Source organism: Impatiens glandulifera, chromosome 1, assembly GCF_907164915.1.
Source record: "Impatiens glandulifera chromosome 1, dImpGla2.1, whole genome shotgun sequence".
NCBI classification, from domain to species: Eukaryota; Viridiplantae; Streptophyta; class Magnoliopsida; order Ericales; family Balsaminaceae; genus Impatiens; species Impatiens glandulifera.
Window position 1 is genome coordinate 17,143,562 of NC_061862.1, and position 19,531 is coordinate 17,163,092.

Here is a 19,531-nt window from a genome sequence, read left to right on the forward strand (position 1 = left end):
CTATTTTTATTATATATTATTAATTATTATTTTGTTTAATTTAATAATATGTATACTATTCAAAATAAAATAGCATCATTGTGTTTTTGTCAACTATTGCGATTAAATTTTGTATTTTATGTTTAAATATTAATAGTAATTTTTTTCCCACTAAACATTACGAATTTCATTTATAATTTATCACGGACCTTGAAGTATATATATTAACAGTAATTTTTATAAATAATTTGCAAGCAAGTCATGTGATATTGACCGACATACTAATACTAATTACTTCCTATTACCTATACTTAATAATATAATTAAATTCAACCTAAACCAAGACATAATTTACTTTTGAAATATATATAGTTAATATTTAAATTATTGAACTCAGAGGTTACTCGTATGAGATATACATTGATTGTTGGGGGGGCTCTGATATTATAATAACATAAAAAAATAAAAATATAAAGAGGAACAAAACAAAACACAATTATTAGAAAAATATAATAATATATTTATTAGAATCCTACATTAGCCAAATTATGAATTACTAGTTTCAACTTCTCTCCTTTAGGAAAATATTTACTTTTCTATACAAATAAATCTTTTCCATTTTTGAAATCATCTATCATTATTTAAACATATGCCTATCTATCATTCTTAAAACCCCGCCTAAAATTCATAAGCAGATAAGATCTAATGGCATCTCGATCACATGTCCATGAGTTTCCACTTAGCCATGGCGGTCGAAGAATCCCAGCCATCGGCATGGGCACTGCAGCAAGCTTACCTATAACAAAACAACCTTTTCTTCATGCCATAGAATGCGGTTACAGACATTTCGACACTGCTTCTCTGTATGAATCTGAGCAACCTCTTGGAGAAGCCATAGCCGAAGCACTCAGTCTCGGTCTGATTAACTCTCGCGAAGAACTTTTCATCACTTCGAAGCTATGGAGCACCGATTCTCATCATCACCTTGTCCTTCCTGCAATTCAAAAGACTCTAAGGTCACAAAAATAAAAAACTATCATATATATATATATACTCATGCACCCAACCCAACCATATATTTGATTTCTTTGCAGCAATCTTAAGCTGGAATATGTTGATCTGTATTTAATACACTGCCCTTTTAGCATAACTCCTGGAAAATATGAATACCCACCAAACCAAGAAGATGTATTAGAGATGGATTACAAAGGAGTTTGGACAGCAATGGAGGAATGTCACAAACTTGGCCTTGCAAAGTCAATTGGTGTCAGCAATTTCACTTGCAAGAAGCTTGAAGATCTTCTCCTTGTAGCTACAATCCCCCCTGCAATCAATCAGGTCAAACCCTTATCATAATTAGACAAGTTTTAGCTACTTGTTGAATTCATGAATGACTAGTTTAAATTAGGTGGAGTTGAACCCTGTTTGGCAACAACACAAATTGAGAGAGTATTGCAAGTCTAAAAATATACTTTTGGAAGCTTTCTCTCCTTTGGGGAGCTGCGGATCTCAATGGGGGACCAACAAAATTGTCGGGTGTAACGTGATAGGAGAGATCGCAAAGGCCAAAGGGAAGAGTGTCGCTCAGGTTTTCATAGAAAAAAAAGAAGTGTTTTTGTACACATTTTTTTTTATCGAGTTTTCTAACATGAACAAGCAATTAATATTAATGTAGGTTTGTTTGAGATGGGTATACGAGCAAGGGGTAGTAGTGATTGTGAAGAGCTTTAACGATGAAAGAATGAAGGAGAATCTCGATATATTTGATTGGAATTTGAGTGAGGAAGAATTGAAGAAGATAGCTGATATCCCTCAGAGCAGAAATTTTATAATACATGTGATATCTGAAATAGGACCTTTCAAGTCACTCAATGATCTTTGGGATGGTGAAATTTAACTCATTTGTTGAGGATTTTCATGAATAAGCCATATTTAATATATTGCACTATAATAATTCATTTCCCTATCAAACAATTAGTTTTTTCATCTTGATGTAGAGTATATATGTTTGTGTAACACATTTCTATATTGAACTTATTTCAATTGGATTTGTATAAAAATATATGTAAGAATTTTAATCTAGAACTAACATAAATGCACAGATAATAGTCTTAAATATTTTTGGCTTTGACTTACCTTAATTTTTTTTTTCCGGTTTTGAAGGAGTACATTCTTAAAAATTATATTAATGAGATAACCACACATAACCACAACTCTCGACCGACAATCCAAACACTTTAAAAATTAAGTATCATTATATATATATAGATCAGTTAGTTAAAAAATTGAATTTGTATTGTTAAAATGTCTCGCGTTCATGAAATTTAGTGTTGAATTTAAAATATAAAGTACTATTAGCCTAATTGGTTAAAGAATTGTGCTTCTTTTGTTAGGTTTCAAGTTCGAATCATATCTACAATATTTTAAATTTTATTTTTAACCATTTTAAGTTTATGGACGGGTCAACCCACAATCTTACCAAAGTATCCATTTACTCTATAAATATATATATCCAAATTAACCACGACTCTCGACCCAGCAATCCGAACACTTTAAAAATTAAGCATCATTATATATATATATATATATATATATATATATATATATATATATATATATATATATATATATATATATATATTTTATTTTTTTTTTATTTTTTAACACTTGGTCATAAAAAAAACTAAAAAAAGAAGTAAAACTAATATAAATCTAGTTAGTCTTAATGATTTAGTCATAAAAAATTCCAAGTAAACTAGTTATAGACAAATACAGAACTAATTAAACATCCAAATAAAACCAGATCACCAAACAACAAATAACCCATACATTAAAACAATAACACAAACTTTACAATCATACCTATGATTGATTATACCTTCGTAACCTTCAGATCTTCCATATTTTTCAGAAACAAATCCTTCATTATCTTCAACCAAAGTCTTCTTTATTTTTCCTCTACATAGTCAGTCTCATAACCCAAACCCAAGATCATAAATTAGTGAGCATAGGCAAAGAAAGGATTATATATTGTTTGGAAAACTATCGCTCGAAGAATGGAAAACGGAAATATAGCAATCTTAATGGATGTACAACAATAACGTAAAAACAAAGAATAAACAAAATAATGACACAAGAGTTTTACCAGGTTCGGACCAACAATTAATGTCATACGTTCTATTTTCGGATAATCGATTCAATAAAATTATAATTACAAATTCTAACTCTATGTGTTTTTATCTCATCACCCTCTACAACTCGTTTATAATGTAAATATATATTAGGTTTTTAGAATTCATAATTAGGAAATAATCATTCTCTCTACATTATAATATATATATATATATATTATTTCCCTTTTAGAATATATCATTCTCTCTCCATATATGTTTAACAATATTAAAACAGTATTTTGAATTTTTATATTCAAAATAACTTTAAAAAGTAATTAAAATCTAATTAATGATTAATTATTGTGATAATTAAACCTTAATTAAGGAAACTTTCCAAAATTCCAAAAAATAATTTGAGGATAAAATATTTGTATATATTTTACCCAAATTAGACCAAGTAAGTGGTTAAAAATATTTAATTAGGATTTATTCATGATTTATGTTTAATTCATGACTTAAACCAATTAAATAAAATACCAAAAAATTCTAAAAAATTCCTCAAAAAATGAAACATGATCATAATTGTTATTATGATTCTAGAAATATTTTTTGTGAAATGTTTGGTGAAAAAATGAATTTGAAAGGAATTAAATTCGATTTTTAAAAAATTTTTAAATAAAATTTAAAATTGCATAATCCTGTGTGGCTGATTTTATGTTTAAAACTTTGCAGCAGGATTCTGGACCATCAGATTAGCACCCAAATCTTATCTGACAGCCCAGAGCGCGCCAGACACCCAGCTGTAGTAAAACCACGTGCGCGCGCTCGCACCGGATCAACTAACGGGACAAACTAACCCCGTTAGTCAACCAGGCTGACCGCTGACGGAACTAGACGGAACTCGGCGTTCCGTTACTCAAAACGACGCCGTTTTGTACGTCTTCTTCCCTGGGACACAGGGTCGTCGGAATCATGACTTCGTCGACGCGTTTCTTCTAGAAGCTCTAGCTTCGTCCATAGGCGATCAAATCCGTTGATTTTTTCACCCACGTGATCTTATCGTCAGTACCTACGTTTCCCCCCTTATCTAGAAGCTTATCTTCCCCGGGATAAGGCTACCACGAATTAGGGATAAGAACGCCAGCGATCAAAGACGAGTCAAATTGGCTTTCTATAACCGACATTCGGGCACTATAAATAGCCTCTACCCCTCTATTACCAATCCATCAGACAATAACCACAAATTACACCTCAATTCGCCCCGATCGAACACTTGCAATTTCCGGTCAAGAACAGTTTTTGTCAAAACTTTCTCCTGTGATCCAAGCTTCGATCTAGGCTTTTGGATCGCTTCAAATACTGCCCAGAATGTTTTCCAGTTGTTGTTATGAATCCAGAAGCCTTGAATATTGATTTGTAATTGAAAATTTTGATGTTCTTCAAATTTTATTGTTTGATTAGTTTGATCGTGTTATTATGCTTGATTGTGTAATTTCTTTGTTAATAATCATTATATGAATCATGTATGAACTTTATAGTTAGAAAGAATCGATCAATTCAATCTGGAACAAAATTTTGGAAATTTTGGTTTGAAAACTGATTTTTTAAATTGTTTATGTTCATGATTTAAATATGGATTTGTGGGTCCAGATAGTTGCTATACATATTTATAAATATGTTTTGATGATTTCTAAGTAACTGTAATCATGTTTGATCAAACTGAAATTTTGAAAAAAAGTTTAAAAAACTGGATTTTTGAAATTTCGTGTTCTTGCTTCTATGTTGGATTTTTTGATTCAATTAATATCCATACATGTATGTTAACATGTAATGATGAATCTCAAGTGACTGTTTCACCCTTTTGAACATGTTTGATTAAATTTGGTTTTGAAAAAAGTTGGATTTTGATTCAATATTCAAAAACTATTTTAATGATGTAATGATGTTCTTGTTTTGGTATGGATTAACTATATTGATCATTTCAAAGCTAATGGGAAAAAAATCAGGCCTTGAAACGACCTAATTTAAAAGATCCCAAAATTTGACCTAGAAATTGTGTTTTGAAATTGATCATCTTAAGATATTCAAAATTGTGATTTATGCTAAGGTGTTTGTTCTTCATGATCATATGAACCTACTGCAACTTACGGATTATGATTTGGACATCCTAATCAAAAGTTATGGCCTTCTAAAATTTTGGACCAAAATAAGAACACTCTGTCCTAAAATTTTGCCTTAGGACCAAGAAAACTGACCTAGGACTGAGGAAACCTATCCAGGACCGCGAAGCTCGACCGAGGAAATCTACTTAGGACCGAGGACCAACATAATTCACTCAGGACCGACCGAATTCTCCTACGACCGGTGGAATTTGCCCAGGACCGTGAGATTAGGACCGGTAGAATTGGCTTAGGACCGGTCAAACTAAACCTAGACAAAATTAACCTAGGACCGACCTTGCCATTTGACCTAGGACCGGTAAAATTAACCTTGACACTTAACCTAGGACCGGTAAAACTAACCTTGACACTTAACATAGGACTGATAAACCTAACCTATGACCGACATGACCTAACCTCATCTTAGCTTAGGACTGACAATACCAAACTCTAGTCCTAGCCTAGGACCGACAATTAAGCCTAGCCTCATCTTAGCCTAGGATCAACAAATCCAAGCCCTAACCTAGGATCGAACCACCCCGGTCTTAACCGAGCCTACATCAGCCAAAATGAACCCATACCCTAGGACTCCAGTCTTAAGGCCTATTTGGTTCCATTTTTCAAAACCCAAAGTTATTTCGTAATTTTGGGACCCCAAAACCCATTTTCAAATAATTTCGAAAGGTTAGAAAATAATATTTTTCACATTTTCAGGATATCGCCTGAACCAATGTTTTGGATAAGGGATCGTTTGGAATTTATTCTGATATTCTCCTATGATATTTTCAAGTTTTGTTAAATTTGAACATCAACGCAACATGTACAAACCTTCTTTAAATAATTTTGTACAATTATTTAAAGTCTATCCTCATTTAGGACCCCTAGACTACTAATTAAAGATAAAGAATGTTATAGTTAGATTTATAGAAGCCAGAGTTTGTTTATTTTAGAAGGATTTTGAAAACTGTCCTTAGGCGGGCATAGAGTAATAGCGCGAAAGCCTTTTCCCGAGCGTAAACAGACAACGAACCACATTTTTCAGAAACTCTAGTATAAATACGTTTGTACACGTATTATTTTATTGATTTTCATAAAATCTCTTGGTGACACTGATTTTCAAATAAATAATATTTAAATTGATTATGTTTAATTAATTTAAACCGGGTTCTGGTTAAATTATTATTTATCCTCCTAGATTATTAATGTTTGAACAAAGAATTAATTATTTTAACATAATTAATTTCTTACTGCTCCAGGTATTTTCAAAATTTTTTAAAAACTAAATGTTTCATTTTAAAAGATGTCTAGCATGCAAACCAAAGTTGAAATCATCGAGCTGCCTCGCAGTAGTCCTTCCATATTGCCACGTGTCTCATAAACACGTGTTAAGCTATAGAACGGGACATAGATCGGGGGGTCAGTTTACATAATTCTTTCCTTTTTTTGTACCTAACATTGAGACATAGTAAATTGGGCCTCAAAACTCTATGCTCAATTCCACAAATCTCCACCTTGCTTCTATGTCCATTATCAAACGAATGAGCATCATCACTAAGAACATCTTAGAATTGATCCTCCTACTTCTCCGATCATATTCCAAACTTTGTGACGTGAATCAAGTCGCAACATTTTTGAAACTTGATTCCCGTCACCACCTTCGTGGCCATTTCTGCGGGATTTTCATCCATGTTAATCTTCTTCACAACTATCGCTCCACTTGTTTTGAAATCTCGAATGTAGTGAAGTCGAATGTCGATGTGTTTTGTGCGCTCGTGAAACATCTTCTTGGACAAGTGTATGGCACTTTGGTTATCGCAAAACAGATCCACCTTATCATGCTTCACCCCAAATTTACCCACGAGACCCTTCAACCAAAGTGCCTCTTTAACTCCCTCTGTCACAACAATATACTTGGCTTCCGTTGTTGAAAGAACAACTATGAATTGTAATTGTGCCTTCCAACTTACCGAGCATCCAAATAGGGTAAACACATATCCCGTTAGGGGCCTTTTCTTGTCCAAGTCACCTACAAAATAAGCATCAACATATCATCACCTACACCCACCCGTTTAAAATAAAGACCGACATCTAAGGATCCCTTAACGTAATAGAGAACCCACTTCGTTGCCTCCCAATGTTCTTTACCCGGGGTTGCCATAAGCAAGATCAGGTCGCGTACATACAATGGCATACATCTTGACCATGCAAACCTCTTCCTTATTTCTTGATGCGATCAACATATCATTCACATATAACAATAGAAAGACACCGCAACCATTAACCCACTTGACATAGACACAACTATCAAAATTGCTTCTCATGAAATCGTTACGAACCATGAACTCATCAAAGTGTAAATACCATTGTTTTGGGGATTGTTTCAAACCATAAAACGAGCATTGAAGAAAACATACCTTGCCTTCATCACCGGATTTAATGAACCCCTCGTGTTGCGTCATGAAGATCTTCTCCTCTAAGTTCCCATGAAGAAATATCATCTTCATGTCTATTTGCTTGAGCTCCAAGTCAAACTGATTCACTAGAGCGAACAACACACGAATGGACATGTACTTCATTACTGGGGAGTAGGTCTCGTTAAAGTCGACCCCTTCGCGTTGTGTGAAGCCTTTAGCTACCAATCTCGCCTTAAACCTTGGCTTGTTACTACCCTCTATACCTTCTTTGCACTTGAACACCCATTTTGAACCAACCACCCTCTAAATCTTGAGTTTGTTCACCAATTCTCACATCTCGTTTTTGTCAAGCAATGCCATCTCCTCTACCATAGCACACTTCCATTCAGTTCTCACTTTGCTCCTCATCGCTTCTCTAAACGATTTCGGCTCTTAATCTTGTTCCTCATCTACCACAAGTAATGCAAAGGGTACCAAATCAGAGTAGCCAAATCTCTACGGAGTTCAGGTTGTCCTAAAGTCTCTATCTCGTGTTAATTGGTATGAGCTAAGGTTCTCTTCCGGATCTGTACCTTCCTCCTCTACCTGACCGTCTGTTTCATCATCTTCACTAGCCTCCTCCATATCTACCGATTCTTTAGTAACCCATCTTAGGAACTCCACCTCAAATTCACTCCTCTCTCAAGTGACTTCGCCAACTTTGATTAACTGTGTTGCTCCATAATAGAACTCGGTTTCCCTAAAGACCACATCACGATTAATGATACACTTGGATGTTTCTTCGTCCTTGTAAAAGAGTTACTCCCTCGGGGTATCCAATAAACATACACTTCTTTGCTCTCGAATCAAGCTTCTCATCTAGTTGGTGCATGTAAGTCATACACCCAAATACCTCCAGGTTGTCGAGTTTTGGATGAGCACCATTCTAAACTTGTTTTGGTGTATTGCATTCAAATGTTGTCGATGAACAACGATTGATAAGATAAGCCGCAATGTTAACCGCCTCACACAAAACTGCTTCAGTAGACCAGCCTCAAACAACATACACTGAACACTCTCAAGTAACGTTCTATTCATTCGCTCTGCCAAGCCATTCTGTTGCGGTGTCTGTCAGACGGTTTTGTGATGAACCATCCCTTCTTCCTTGATGAACTGATTGAACTTCTCTCCTATGTACTCCAACCCATTATTTGTTCGGAGATTTTTAACCTTCTTCCCGGTCGGAGTCTCTGCCATCTTCTTCCACTCCTTGAATTTAAAAAATGCTTCATCTTTGTGCTTCAAGATGTATACCCAAAACTTGCGCGAACAATCATCAATAAAGGTGATAAAATACCGATCTCCACCTGGAGTTGCAGTCCTTGTTGCCCCTACAAGTCTAAGTGATCATAATTGAGCGTCTTCTAAGTCACCTCAACTAATCTCCAAAACTTCACTCTCGTAGTTTTACCGTATATGCAGTTCTCACAAAACTCAAAATCATCAAGTTTCTCCTTGCCAAAATAGCCTTTTTTTACTCAATTCCTTCAAATCCCTCTCACTCACATGCCCCAATCTTGTATTCCATAGACTTGTAGACGATACATCTCGAAGTTCTGCCATTTTCGCCATATCACTAACCAAGGTGTTGCCTTGAAGGATATAAAGACTCTTCTCTCGCACACCAATCATTACCACTAGTGACCCCTTTGTGACCCTCAATACGTTCTTTTTGCACTTCCATGCAAACCAAGTTGGTCTAGTAAGCCAAGAGAGATTAAATTCCTCCAAAGATCTGGGACGTGTCATACTTCCGTTAATACTATATCGATTCCATCATGCGTCTTCAAACACATTATTTCGATCCCCATCACCCTACAAGACTTGTTGTTACCTAACAAAACTTCGCCCACCGAAGTCTTCTCATAGGTTTCGAACCAACTCGCGTTAGGTGTTACATGGAACGAACACCCAGAATCCATAATCCAATGCTTGTTAGACTGATTAGTGGAGACAATGAGAACATCCACATTTTCGTACCCATTCTCGACCTCTTGAACAACTGCCGCTTCTCCGCTCTTCTTTCCGTCATTACTCAAATCTGGACAATCTCACTTAAAATGACCCTCCTTGTCATAATTGTAGCACTTAGTAGATTTATTCCCGAGAGACTTCGAACACCTCTTCTTCTTGCTTTTATTGTCTCTTTTCTCGGTTCTCCCTCGAACTATTGTGTCATCGGCGGCTATCATATGGAGGTAGGGACAAGGCTTTTCTTAAACATATCAAAACTTCAACGTGATCTTAAGATATGGTCGGAGCCATAAAGTTTTATCCGAAAAGATTAATGTCTACCCACAACAACATAGATGTTTGTGGCCAAAATTTCGAGCTTATTCCTTTTGGTGCGGGTAAGAGAGTATGCCCTAGAATAAATTTGGGCATGAAAATGGGGCACTTGGTCTTAACTAGCCTATTACAATCATTTGAGTTCTACAATCCCAACAATGAACATGTAGATATTGTTAGAATCTTTAATTTAAATCTTTTTTCTTTAGTTCTATAATCTTAATACTCTATGTCAATAAATTGAGATAAAAATAAGTTGTGGAAACGTACCTGAAACTTGAATGAAGAACGATTCATTAAGCTGTTCTTCGTTATTCTCTTCTTCTTGATCTTCTATTGATCTTGGATCTTCTCTTGATCCTTGATCTTGGATCTTCTTGTTCTGGATCTGGATTAGAATGTGGATCTTCTTGTTCTGGATTTGGATTGGAATGTCTGATGTGGGTAGGTTTTAAGTCTTCCAACCCTTTATCAATAGCCTATTGAGTGTTATTGAGAGATGAACATAAACCTTTTGTTCGATGAGATAAACAAATTAGGTAGGCTATCTATATGGGTTGGGTCCTAGCCCTAATATACCTATTTATTATTCGGCTCATCAACGAAATAATAAATGATATTTCTCATTCTACACAAATAATCCCCACATTTATTATAGATGTCTAAACAAGTCTCATAATCTTTATACTTTAATTGATTATTTTATTTGGGTTTTAATCTTTATTATGATAACAATTAATGTACAATTATTAAATAATATATGTACCCAAATATTAGAAATAATTCTGACAATCTCCCACTTGGGTCATATAATATTTCCTTCAATTGTATATTATAACCTTAAGAGCTCAAAATATTATTATCATTTCCAAATACATCTATATCAATCTCGTCTATCAATTATATCAACATAGGATTAAAACGATTTTTGTTACATTAGTTCATAACTAACCCTCAATAGTCACATATATCAATACAATCAAATGACATAGATTAAACATGGGTGTGTAGTATGGATTAACATGTAGTGTGATCTTTAACATGTCTAATACCAACTGGTCCTCCTTTATTCCTTATAGAGATCAATCTAAATAACTTTATAATCTTAATTTTTTAAAAACTAAATCTTTAATTTCTTTAGAAACAGATTATTTAATGTGCACATAAATTCCAAATTATATCTATACAAGCATCACAATACAAACTCCCACTAAAAATGTATATCTTCTAAATATGCAATATCCATATGAACAATATGTTCATGAAAGACCTCGGATAGAAAATATTTAGAGAATTGATCCGTAATTTTAGAGTTTGTCTAAATATGCTCAATAGATAAGTAACATTCTAAATTCTTTAATTTCCAAATAGTTCGACTTAGTCGAACTCATATTACTCTTAAAGTAAAAGAACTGTAAATTATTGTTAGGTAATATCTTTAGTGGTCTTTCTATATCATTCATAATTTGCAACCCCGTGACAAAACTTTGCAGTCAAATTCTGTAATTTGATGCCACAAAACACCTAATAAATTCTGCCATCATGTTGAAATAATTCGAGTGCCTGCTTAACAGTCTTACAAGAATTAATTCTTTAAACTAATAATTAAACTAAAATTATGTGACATGAATTTCCGACTATTTTGGTATCCAACAAAATTCGAATCAAAATACTAAATGATCTCTATCTGATTCGATTTCACTATATGAGTATATAATTATTTTGTTCTTAAAATGTCACATTACTTGTTTGGTTGCTTTCTTAATGATCCAAACTAGGATCTTTCAAGTATTTGTCCAACATCATAAATATATTTAATTTCTTTATTCATATAATCTTGAGCATACATTAGACTCTTGTTTAAGAAGTCTTTTGTATTTATTTATTTTCAAGTCTAATCTTGAAATACTTATGAGACTAAATTTGTCTCTAAACCTTTTAAAATATCCAACCATTAACATTTAACAATTCTTTAGTCCAATTTAGTTTTCTTTAGGCCTGTAAGGCCTAACCTTAACTGGACAACCCCAAAAGAATTTATTAGTTGTTTTAATTGAAACTTATTTCGTATATAAGTTGTAGTTTTTTAATTATTCTCTCTAAATAAATTTATTATATGGAGATATGTCCTAAATGTTTGTTTATAAATAAAGAGTTTCTGAAATTGTTCCTTAATTCTTTATCTTTAATTTGAATTGTCATTATTCACGTCGATGTTTCTTTCACCATCAATTGACTTTTAACAACTAATTCAGCCATACATTAACACACCCACTTTAGATAGTAACACCTAAGTTCCCATCAAATGTGTCTGAGTATTGAAGTTAAATTACTCTTAGAACAAACACACCAAACTATAATATGTATTCTTTTATGCACCGCTTTCCTTAATAATTTTCTTTTAAGTGCAATATCTACAATTCTTACAACTTCATTTATTTATTATCTTGTAAGGTATTTGCTAAGTGAACACTATTTATGTTATTTTGTTTCAATCTTTTATTTTTCTTACACACAATATGATGTGAGTTCATATAGAGTCTAAGTCTCCCTTTAGACAACTGTAATTCACATCAATTAACTTAAGTGTGAATAAGAAAATCCAAATTAGATGCATGAGAATACATTAGTGTAACTCTGACTTCAATACATTAATTTTGAAACAAAATAAAACATATATTAAGGTGTATTTGTTATGAAATCTTTATTCTAATAATACCCTTAGAAATTTTAACCCTTTTAGAAATAATTCTTAAAAAAAATAAAAAATTCTAAATACGCCTTAAAACTTTATCATATAAAATGAACTTAAGATGTTGACAAGAAAATCGTATAAACAGAAGTATTAACTTGAACAAATGAACAACCATACTCATAAAAATTTAATAATCACATAAATTCAAAATAATGGTACGTCTCATCATAAGATACCAAACGCAACATTAATATTTTGTCTTTGGACATTAAATATTAACTTGCAAACGATACTCTTTTGTAGTAATCAAATATTAACAACAAGCCCTGTCAAACAATTGGTAATCTTTGGATAGTCCAATTATTCACATGGCACACCGAATAATTGTTACATATTTATTACCACATGTGCATAATGTTATTCTCACTAATTATTTATCTTTTTTTTGGCCAATTAAATAACCGCATGAATTACATACACACTACCTTCTTAATTTATAAAACATATTAACCTACACAAGAGAGCCTACTTTGGTAGGATGTTGCTTCAATTAATTGATTTAATAAATTAATAACTTATGTACATACTTTAAGTTTGTAACTCGATCAATTATTAAACTTTCTTTTGTCCGATTAATAATCGCATTGTTACAAACACAACCGTCTTAATCTTACAAAACAAATATGTTTTATAAATTAATAATTTGTACATTATTTAAATTTGCAATCTGACCAATTATTAACCTTCTTTTGAGCCGATCAACAACCGCATAATTACAAATTTAAGTGGGCCTAAAATTGTACCAAATTTTGAATGTGTTATTAACATAGTTTTAAAATACGCGGTCGAACCGACGGTTCGACCGGTCCGACCGCTAACCGGTTAGATGAACAGTCCGGTTTTTAACTACAATACCTTTACCTTACGAACCGGTCAAAATCCGATCGGACCGGACGGTTCGACTGAAAATCCAAACCGGAATTTTCCGGTTCGAAAGGTTATCTTCTACTTACTGATGCGTTTCTCTTTCTCCACTCTATGATTGTGGGTGCTCCAGTCCGTTCCAAACAAACAGGGCAACCATCCTCCCCAAGGGCAACCATCCTCCCAAGACTACGATCGTACGTTCTGGTCCAATTGGTTCCAAACATGACGGCAAGTGAGAACTCCGATCAAATATTAAAAATGAATTCGGCCGTCTGCGACAATTCCAAGTAAATATCAAAGATAACTAGTGATAGAGAAAAATAAAAGATGTATAGAAAAATATACAATATTATAAATATTAATAATAAATAAATTTAAAGTAAAATATATTAAATTATGTCGTCACGTGTACTTTCCCAGTTTTCAATCAAATCTATAATTAATGTGCATAATATTTTTTTTTCCTTTTTCATCCTTATCATATTTCTTTTTTCCCATAATTAGACTATTAGTCTTAATATAATAAAAAAATAGAAAACGTTTCGACCACCGGTCGAACCGGTAAAACCGCTCAAACCGGTATTTGTTTAAGAATTTGAAACATAAACTGGAACGATTTTCAAAAGCTTGGTTATTAATACCGAAAATTTGAATATTATTTTATGTATCAAAATCGCATAAATTCCATATGTGTATAACACAAAACAAATAATTAATCACTCAAATATTTTTTAATATCAATCAACCCAATATATACATAAAGATCAACACAATATATACATAAAGACTAAAATATGTATACATATTTGAATTTGTAATATAACATGATTTAATTGTTATATTAATTGATATCTTTAATTCTTGATAAATATAACAAAGAGTTATTGAAATTCTTTATTTATTCTTTAATTATAAATTGATATTAATAATAAAATAATAATGATTTTTTTTTTTTTTTTTTTCTTTCCTTTTGTTCTTAACTTTTTTTTTTAATTTTTCAACAAATATTTTTTTTTTGTTAATTTCTTAATTATTTATATATAAATTTATATATATATATATATATATATATATATATATATATATATATATATCTTTATTTTATTACCTATAATTCTTTATTTTATTTTATATATCTTAACATTATCTTTAATTCCTTTTATACCATATATTAATTATTATAAATAATTAATATTTTAATGAAGTTATAAAAACTCAATTTCTTTAATTAATGTGATCAACCTCCTAATAAATAAAATATTTCATAAATTTAGTTAGACTTCACTGGTGGTCGTTGTTTTTGTCGCTAATCTTGGTTAGTTCTCGCTATTGTATTCGACGCTTTAATAAATATTTATTAATTTTTATTTTATTTTGACGAGAAAGAAAAACTATCAATATTTTCCTCTTCTACACTATTACGTTGACGTGAACTGATATACGTCATTTTGTATGACTGTGGTGAATTACATGTTTAAGAGGACAAGAACGATATTTTTAATATTTGGTTTTAGATGATATAATTTCTCTGTGGTGATTAAAACAAAGTTTGACAAGTGATATGATCATGCGAGATAGCTGATTTTTTTTGTATTGTCTAATATTTTAATTTAAAAGTTTTATATCTAAAAGCAATTATGAAGTATCCTAGTGTTAGAATAGGATTTGTCATTGAGGAATTAATAAGCTAGACTTACAGATTTCACCTTTATTCTGAATATGATATCTGAATATGAATTATATGTAATAGATTAATCCAAGTTTGTAGAGTTAATAATATATATATAATATTTTTGTACTTATTTTACGGTAAATCTTTTGCTATTTTCACCAATCATGACAGTTTTGTGTCGGTAAAATCTCTTACTTAGCCACATCTTACACTAATTAATTAATTGTCGCTAAGGTTGAATATATACGCCGATAAATTCATTTTTAAGTGCGGCAGATGTAATTTTCGTTGCTGCATAAAAAGAGTTACAAATTCAACTAAATAATAACATGATAAACATAAAAGTATTTCAATTTATAACACACATTTCAACTTGCATTTCAGCTTGCAAGTATAAAGTCTGAGTCCTTCACCTTTCGAGCTTCATGTAATGAGTCACTTGTAAAGTTTGTTTGAAAGTTTGGGAGTGATGATAATTTCAAGAGGGGTAGCTTTAGATATTGTCAATCCTTCAATCACAGTCATATCTGTAGGCTCATTGTTAGGATTCGAGAGCTGAAAAGATTGCAACAAGCTAGCTAAGACCAAGTGTCCCATTTGCATGCTAAAGTTTATTCCAGGGCACACTCTTCTACCACTGCCAAAAGGAATAAATTCAAAATTCTGGCCGCGAACATCAAAATTTTTATGGGTAGTCATGAATCTCTCTGGTCGAAACTCTAGTGGTTCTGACCATATCTTAGGATCGCGTTGGAGTTTCCATAGGTTAAAGAAAAGTCTTGTCCCTGCAGCCACATGATAGCCGCCCACAACACAATCTTGAGTGACTTCTCTTGGGCCTCCTAGTGGAGCCGGTGGATATAACCTAAGCGATTCTTTGAGAACAGCTTGGAGGTATACCAAGTTGGGAATATCAGACTCCTCCACGAGCCTTCCTTTGCCCACAAATATGTCCAACTCCTCTTCAACCTTCCTCAACACATGGTGGTGGTTCATGAGTAAACAAATAGTCCATGTAATCATGGAGGCGGTGGATTCTGCTCCTCCAATATTCAAAATCTATAAAACCATGTAATTTATATATATATTTACAATTACATCACATTAAGTCATTATACTTGATACTAAAAAAAGTTCATAAATTATATACTTTGGCCAAAACTTGCAAAAACATATATAAATGACATTTTATCAAAAAGTTCAAAACATCAGCGTAGTTTGATTCAGCTTAATTATAATATTCTTTATAATTTCACTGTTATGTTTGTTTTGTTTGATTAATGACTTTTATATAAACTGAATTAGTTTCTATTTTTTATTTGACATATCATTTATGTTAACAGTTGTTTACTGAAAATATCTAGTTAAAAAAAATATTCTTCATATTTTTTAAACAAAATTAACAACTATCCAACTCCGTTCTCTATATTATCATTCTCTCTATTCTCTTTCTCTTACATTTATAATTTTTTTGACAAATTTGTATTAAAAATTTTCACACTAATTTTAAATACACTAATGGAATGAATGATTTGTTTTATATTTTAGCTGAAGATAGTGTTATTTATATGCATGTTGTGTTTTTTGCTTAATAATTTTATACAAACAATGATTAGAAAAGTATTAGGGCATACCGAACATGTGGCTTTGTTAATGGTATCAGCGTCATAATCATCTATATCTGCATCTTTAAGCATTGAAATCAGCAAATCCATAAAATCTTGTTCGAACCCCTTGCCCTGAGCTTTACTGTCCATTTGTCGATCATGATGCTCTTTTAGCCATTGCCTCAAAAGATTATCGTATTCTTTTGATGTTTCTTTCATGGACTTCTCGTAACTTCCTATATCCAACCATCGAAGCCATGATATCATGTCTCCCGTCACATTTGCACCAAACAAATATGTGAATTTTTTAAAAATCATTTGACACTTTCGAGATTCCTCCTTATCAAGATCATCTCCTGAATATCTTTTTCCAAAGATCATCATAAAGATCACGTTTGTAGTCAAGTCCGATATCCATCTCCTCATCTCGACCAAGACACCACTAGTATGAGTGTTCAAAGTGAAGTCATCTCTTTTATCCGCCCACAACTTATACAGTTGTTGGATTGACGTTCTTGTCTCGGACACCCTTATGTGCCCGAGCAAGTTAAGGCGACGAGCAGACAACAACTCCAAGGACACAAATTTTCGAATCTCACGCCAATACGACCCGTAGGGGGATAAAGCGAACATGGCATAGTTGTACCCTAAGTACTTTGCTGCTAGCATTTGAGGACGTGATGCCACGGCTAGGTCGTGAGTGGTGGACAGTTCTTTGGCCAACTCCCAATTGCTAACCACAATGGCCGGGCGAAGTCCAAGACGGATGCAGAAAATCGGGCCATATTTGTCTGCCATCTCAGACAATGTTATGTAGAAAGGTTTGGGACCTCGGAGAAGACGGAGGTGGCCCAGCACAGGCCATGCTCCGCTTGGTTCCGGCGGTTTAGGATGATCTCCAGCACCACCAAGAAAGAGGAACACTTTGAAATAATAGAGGGTCGACATTAATACTATGAACATTAATATTACTGCTCCTGCTATTGAAGAGCTCACAAGATCAAGTAAGGAGAAATCCATGAAAATCACGGCTGTATATGAACTTGGAAGACTGAATGTTTTGATTCATGAACTTGGAGTAAATATATAAAAGATGTGGTTATGTATAATAAAAAGAAAATGATAGGAGTTTAAGCACAATCACACAAAAATGAGAGAGAAAATAAAAAATATTATAAAAAATAAAAATAGCCGCCCTACATAGTATTCATGAGCTTGAGGGGCAATTATTTCGTGACCCACGTTGTTATCGACTTTTGGGAATGAATTTCTTTATTAAATATATATATATATATATGTATATATATATATATATATATATATATATATACATGTATATATATACATATATATATATATACATATATATATATATATATATATATATACATATATATATATACATATATATATATATATATATATACATATATATATATATATACATATATATATATATATATATATACATATATATATATATACATATATATATATATATACATATATATATATATAAAAAGCTGGTTTGATGATTGTTGTAATGTGTGGGTTATTTGTTATTTATATATATATATATATATATATATATATATATATATATATACATGTATATATATATACATATATATATATATACATATATATATATATATATATATATATATACATATATATATATACATATATATATATATATATATATACATATATATATATATATACATATATATATATATATATATATATATATATACATATATATATATATACATATATATATATATATACATATATATATATATATAAAAAGCTGGTTTGATGATTGTTGTAATGTGTGGGTTATTTGTTATTTGTGTCTGGTTTTATTTGGATGTTTAATTAGTTGTGTATTTGTGTATAAGTAGTTTGTTTCGATTTTTTTTATGACCAAATATTAAAAGTAATAAGAAAATGAAAGATATTTAAGGAATAAGACTAAATAACTGTCAAGATAATGTGTTTTTTAACTAAGAATATTGGAATGAATTGTCCCTTAAAATTTGATATGATATCCACACATTTAAATTGAATAGTGCAGTTCTCCCACATGGATTGATAGGGTTCTATTCTTGTTAAGAAAAAAAAATCGATTCGAAATAATAATTTTTTAAATTAAAAAATAAATATGGGTTCCACATGTTATAAACTTCCTAAATTAAAAAAAAAATATCGATTTAAAATTTTAAGTTCCTAAATTAAAAAATTTTATATCGGATCAAAATGCTAACTTATTAAAATAAAATAAAAATATCGGTTTAACGTTTATCATGTTGTAAATGATAAAATAATAAGATATATTATTTGAAAAAACATAAAAAAAAAATAAAAAAATATTGAAATAACAATTTCGAGCTAAAAATTGAAATTATAAATTATAAAATTACAATATCTTTTTAAATTCTATTAAAATTTTAATTTAAATGGCATATGAAGCCTAAGAATTGAAATTAGACTCCAATTTTAGTTATCAACTAAACATTTCTTTCTTACTCATGTTCACCTTGAATTTTAGTCTTCATTCATCTCTCATATATTCTCATAGTCGTAATCAATTTAATTATATCTAGATATATGACCTTGTTCGTATTAGAGAAT

At 31.6% G+C, this 19,531-nt stretch overlaps 2 protein-coding genes across 2 annotated transcripts; one reads left to right on the forward strand and one right to left on the reverse strand.

Moving 5' to 3' along the window:
• Positions 1 to 684: 684 nt before the first annotated feature.
• LOC124922289 (deoxymugineic acid synthase 1-B-like) lies at positions 685 to 1,901 on the forward strand. The gene is made up of 4 exons (XM_047463026.1): positions 685 to 995; positions 1,074 to 1,317; positions 1,388 to 1,567; positions 1,655 to 1,901. The coding sequence occupies exons 1-4, from the start codon at positions 685 to 687 to the stop codon at positions 1,874 to 1,876; spliced, it is 957 nt and encodes a 318-aa protein (XP_047318982.1). The 3' UTR covers positions 1,877 to 1,901.
• A 13,821-nt stretch (positions 1,902 to 15,722) lies between these two features.
• On the reverse strand, positions 15,723 to 17,842 carry LOC124919395 (cytochrome P450 CYP82D47-like). The gene is made up of 2 exons (XM_047459629.1): positions 16,922 to 17,842; positions 15,723 to 16,346 (listed from the first exon to the last, which is right to left on the reverse strand). Exons 1-2 carry the CDS (start codon positions 17,840 to 17,842, stop codon positions 15,723 to 15,725), a joined length of 1,545 nt encoding a protein of 514 aa, XP_047315585.1.
• Positions 17,843 to 19,531: the final 1,689 nt, after the last annotated feature.